The sequence below is a fragment of the Littorina saxatilis genome, unplaced genomic scaffold (genome assembly GCF_037325665.1).
Source record: "Littorina saxatilis isolate snail1 unplaced genomic scaffold, US_GU_Lsax_2.0 scaffold_2208, whole genome shotgun sequence".
NCBI lineage: Eukaryota > Metazoa > Mollusca > Gastropoda > Littorinimorpha > Littorinidae > Littorina > Littorina saxatilis.
This window is the reverse complement of record NW_027126775.1, coordinates 10,001-15,764: the sequence shown is the minus strand read 5'-3', so window position 1 is coordinate 15,764 and position 5,764 is coordinate 10,001. Positions and strand designations below refer to the sequence as shown.

Here is a 5,764-nt window from a genome sequence, read left to right as displayed (position 1 = left end):
AATCTGTCAGAAAAGTTTATTTTTTGTATTATAAGTGTTCTACTTATAAGACTGCTGGGTCAAAAACCAGTGACCGTAACGTTTTGTTTTGTCACAGTCAAAAGTTCCTATAACAGACCTTGCATTTTTTGGATAGTAAGTTGTTCAGTCTGTCAGAAAGTAAGACAATAAGCCAATCAGCTGGTCAGTTGATCAGTCGGCAGGTCGTATACTAAGTTCGTTTGTCAGTAAGTCACTGGATCTGTGGATCAGTGGATTATTTGGTTAGTCCGTCAGTCAGCAAGTCAGTCACACACGAGCAAAAGACCAAGTGCGCACGGAAAAGATCCTGGTATCCATGTCAGAGTTCGGTGGGTTATAGAAATTGAAACACAAAAATACCCAGCATATGCTACCCTTGAAAGCGGCGTATGGCTGCCTGAATGGTGGGGTAAAAACGGTCATACACGTAAAAACCCACTCGTGCAAAAAACATGAGTGAACGTGGGAGTTTCCGCCCATGAACGAACAAGAAGAAAGAAGAAAAGTCACCCGGTCGTCAATTCGTTGGTCAGTATCCAGTCGTGTCTCGTCGGTCCGTTTGTTAGTCATGCAGTACTCAGTCGTTAGACTAGTTGTCAAGTATCAATGAGTCAGCGTATCCATCAACCTAATACTCTGATCCCCTCAGCTTGCAATTCGAGTAGGCCTCATTAGCAAAATGAATCAGTCCCATATGGTGAGTGGGTCTACTTATTTACTCTGACTGAATGAGTCAAACAAGATTTATGAGACATGCAAACCATTATGACATCAAATAATTCATTTCGTGCAGTGTTATTTACAATTATCTTTCGATTGCGCGTAATTGAACTTATATAACTAGTCTCTACAACACTTGGGTCGGGCAGTGAAATCAAAATATCATTTCAAAGTCAGCATTCTCAGTGGGCATCTCTGTATTGTATAGGCAATTCAGTCCTGCGTACCAAGCCAGTTTGCTAAATTCAATTCATTTCAACCCAATTCAATTCTATTCAGTAAAATTCAATACAACTTTCTCTGTGTTTCTGCCTACAATCAGACAATGTAGTGGCACTGAATTGAATTGAATTATATTTTGCTGTTTTGGTAGTTAGCCGCAGGAACATGCTTTGAATATGGCCCCTCAATAAAATAACACAATTCCGTGTGACTCTGACCACCATGCTCACCAAAGACTGAGAACAGCAACGCTTCCTAAGCTAAGTTCATAATCTGTACAACAAATGTTGGTCTGTCTGCCCACTGTAAAGACCAATGTGTCGACGTACCTGTGAATGCAATGCTTTATTTTGTCATAAATGAAACGTTCCAATAACTTCAAAATCTCGTGTTTAAAAACATAAAATTCATTTATGCTACAACCTAGCGTTAAACCTAAAGCGTACAATATATTCATATATCACACACAGTATGAGAACAGCAAGCTGAAGCAACACATCAAGTGGAGCGACGCGGTGATACTGATGTACAGCGTCACGGATCGCTGCAGCTTCAACGAAGCCAGACGTCTCAACTTCACCATCACCGCGAGCAGCAGACGCCGCTTTAAGGTTTGCGGACACCTGCTATGTGTGTTAATTACCGCTATCCTGATTCGTGTGGTTGATTAACCATCGCTCGTCAGTTTAGTATTCTGCATACTTTGTCACTTACTTCGCAAGTGTTGACACTTATTTAAATTTGCATCTTGTGACACCTTGTAATCAACGACAAAATTCACTGCATGAACATACAAGGTGTTAAAAAATAAGTTGTAAAAATAAAAGTACATTGGCCAATTAAGGAGTGGTTATTTAACGACATAAATTACTGCTCGAATTACGAGCACTTTGCACGGGCCCGGGTGGGTGGTGGTTCGGGATGTTGTTTGCTTTCTTGCTTAATTGATACTACTGATGTATTAGTAGGCAAGAGAAGGGCCTCCCTCTCACCCCCCCCCCACCCCCCACCCCCCCAATTTAAAAAAAAAGAGAAAAAAAGAGTTCATGTGCCAATTAGGTCAAAGAGAAAAATATGTCTGTTTCCGGTAACCCGACCGACCCTATTTTTAAGCGCCGACCCTAAAAAAAAAATTTCGCTTTTCGCACCCCCCAAAAAAACCAACAAAAAAAACAAAAAAACCGGGAGGTAATCGGTCGATGAGACTTCACAATCGAAGAGACTTACCTCCCGTTTCCGTCGTCACGCGAAAAAAACATGGCGGCCAATGACGCCGGAAAAAAACCACACACGTAAAAAGACGTTAACAAAACGTAAGAACAAGTCGCGTAAGGCAAAAATACAACATTTAGTCAAGCTGTCGAACTCACAGAATGAAACTGAACGCAATGCAATTTTTCAGCAAGACCGTATACTCGTAGCATCGTCAGTCCACCGCTCGTGGCAAAGGCAGTGAAATTGACAAGAAGAGCGGGGTAGTAGTTGCGCTGAGAAGGATAGCACGCTTTTCTGTACCTCTCTTCGTTTTAACTTTCTGAGCGTGTTTTTGATCCAAACATATCATATCTATATGTTTTTGGAATCAGGAACCGACAAGGAATAAGATGAAAGTGTTTTTAAATTGATTTCAAAAATTTAATTTTGATCATAATTTTTATATTTTTAATTTTCAGAGCTTGTTTTTAATCCAAATATAACATATTTATATGTTTTTGGAATCAGAAAATGATGAAGAATAAGATAAACGTAAATTTGAATCGTTTTATAAAAAACGTATTTTGTTTACATTTTTCAGATTTTTAATGACCAAAGTCATTAATTAATTTTTAAGCCACCAAGCTGAAATTCAATACCGAAGTCCGGCCTTTGTCGAAGATTGCTTGGCCAAAATTTCAATCAATTTGATAGAAAAATGAGGCTGTGACAGTGCCGCCTCAACTTTTACAAAAAGCCGGATATGACGTCATCAAATGTATTTATCGAAAAAAAGAAAAAAACTTCCGGGGATATCATACCCAGGAACTCTCATGTAAAATTTTCTTAAAGATCGGTCCAGTAGTTTGGTCTGAATCGCTTTACACACACACACGCACACACACACACACACACACACACAAACACACACACACACACACACACACACACACACACACCCACACAAACACACACACACACACACACACACAACGACCCTCGTCTCGATTCCCCCTCTATGTTAAAACATTTAGTCAAAACTTGACTAAATGTAAAAAAACAAAAGGACCGACCGACCCTATTTTTTTCGGCGATGTTACCGGAAAAAGACATATTTGTCTTTTTGGCCTTTAAAGAGTGGATAATGAACTTCATTTGTTACGGCACACCCACTTCACACGGGGTGGGTGAGGACTGGGCTGTTTTGTTCTGTCATTGCTTACTACCTCTTGCTGCACAGTGTGTGTATGTAGACAAGAAAGAGAAGAGCCCTTTCCCCCTTCCCCCTTCCCCCCTCTTCTTTTTAAGCTCGTAACACTATTTTCCTACTTCATTGTGCTGTACGCACGTGATACTAACTCTATCCGTATCTGTCTTCCACCTAGTCACACACACCACCCTATTCATTGTGCTGCAAGCACGTGAAACTAACTCTATCCGTTTCTGTCTTCTATCTAATCACACACACACCACACTATTCATTGTGCTGCACGCACGTGAAACTAACTCTATCCGTTTCTGTCTTCTATCTAATCACACACACACCACCCTATTCATTGTGCTGTACGCACGTGAAACTAACTCTATCCGTTTCTGTCTTCTACCTAATCACACACACCACCCTATTCATTGTGCTGTACGCACGTGAAACTGACTCTATCCGTTTCTGTCTTCTATCTAATCACACACACCACCCTATTCATTGTGCTGCACGCACGTAAAACTGACTCTATCCGTTTCTGTCTTCTATCAAATCACACACACCACCCTATTCATTGTGCTGTACGCACGTAAAACTGACTCTATCCGTTTCTGTCTTCTACCTAATCACACACACCACCCTATTCATTGTGCTGCACGCACGTGAAACTAACTCTATCCGTTTCTGTCTTCTATCTAATCACACACACCACCCTATTCATTGTGCTGCACGCACGTGAAACTAACTCTATCCGTTTATGTCTTCTATCTAATCACACACACCACCCTATTCATTGTGCTGCACGCACGTAAAACTGACTCTATCCGTTTCTGTCTTCTATCTAATCACACACACCACCCTATTCATTGTGCTGCACGCACGTGAAACTGACTCTATCCGTTTCTGTGTTCTATTTAATCACACACACCACCCTATTCATTGTGCTGTACGCACGTGAAACTAACTCTATCCGTTTCTGTGTTCCACCTAAACAAACGTATCCCCCATTTTACTCTGATCCTTTGTCCTCTATCTAAGCACGTATCACTCTTTCCTTACTTCATTGTGCTGTACGCACGTAAAACTAACTCTATCCGTTTCTGTGTTCTTCTGCACGGCAACTCCCACAGCCAGGGAGCGACCCATCCCAGGAGTTCCCTGTCATCATGGGGCTGCCAGTAGCCCTGGTGGGCAACCAGGCTGACCGCGAGCAGGACAGGATGGTGACCGCTCGGGAGGGACAGCGGATGTCCGACGAGCTGGGCTGCGTGTCCTTCGCCGAGATCTCCGTCCGCGAGGACATCGAGAGCGTGATGGACGTGTTCGAGGACCTGTTCACGTCTTACAGAAACACGCACAAGGTCAAGGGTCACGGAGGTCATCCTGCTTGGTCCATGCTGAGTCTGGAGCGTCTGGCGCTGGGGAACAGTGGGAAGGACGGTAGTGGTGGTGGCGGCGGTGGTGGTGGTGGTGGTGGGGGTGGTGTTTTTGATGAAGAGGGAGGTCATCATAGTCCACCGTCGCCTGGGATACGCACCAGACGCCGTGAAGCTTTGGTCAGCTAGACGTGCATGTGGATTCTTTTTAAAAAGAAATGTTGAGGATGACCACAGCAACGTTTTAGTTATAGCAGAGCTTCAATCGATGTGAGTTTTGATGAGAAAACATGGCAATTGAGATATCGTTTAGCCTTGAATTCGCTGCAGACGAAGTGTAGCTTTGGTCATCTAGACTTTGATCATCTTGGACTCTTCTTTGAGATAAACGTATTGTGAAGTAAAACGTCAACTGCCATCATTGAGAATTTGGAGGAAGAAGATCGAGAAACCCCTTTGCCTGCAATTCGCACAAAAGACCGCGGACATATGGCCAGTTAGAAGTGTGTAGACTGTTATTCGAAAGAAAAGATAAGGACAACGACAACTGCAGCAACACCGTTTTCGTGGGAGCAGAACTGGATGAGAGTTTGGACGAGGACAATTGCAATCTACAGACCGCGAGTCACGGAATTCGCACAAGGCGCTGTGAAGCTGTTGTCAGAAAGTCATATGTATGGACTCTTCTTTGAGAGAGATGTTGATGACAACGTTGTTCATCGATCGAAGAGATGTACCTGTGAATAACGTTACATTTCAAAGATGTACGAATATGATGACAGCATTTACATTATTTTTGGTTGAAATGTTACCTCCTCCAGTTCGCCTCATCCTCTCAGATCTGGCCAGGCTTTCACATGGGATAAGACCATCCCTCCACTTGGTCACATACCACAAATGGAAAGCCTGGCTGCTCTGTGAGCACGGTGGTATTTTATTGAAGAATACGTTTCGTAAAAGGTACTGATGTCTTTTTCGGAAATTACCTCATCAACAAATTCCAACTCACCACAGCAAGCAGTCAGGGTGC

At 42.8% G+C, this 5,764-nt stretch overlaps 1 protein-coding gene across 1 annotated transcript; it reads left to right on the top strand.

The window, feature by feature from the left end:
* The first annotated feature begins 700 nt into the window (after window positions 1-700).
* Window positions 701-4,923, top strand: LOC138955266 (ras-like protein family member 11A). Its single transcript, XM_070326902.1, has 3 exons — window positions 701-718; window positions 1,434-1,574; window positions 4,489-4,923. The coding sequence occupies exons 1-3, from the start codon at window positions 701-703 to the stop codon at window positions 4,921-4,923; spliced, it is 594 nt and encodes a 197-aa protein (XP_070183003.1).
* The last annotated feature ends 841 nt before the right edge of the window (window positions 4,924-5,764 follow it).

Bases quoted from the DNA above. Each gene is read 5' to 3' on its own strand.
- LOC138955266 (XM_070326902.1), top strand. The intron at 1,575-4,488 runs GTTTGCGGACAC...CAACTCCCACAG, and splicing joins GCAGCAGACGCCGCTTTAAG to CCAGGGAGCGACCCATCCCA.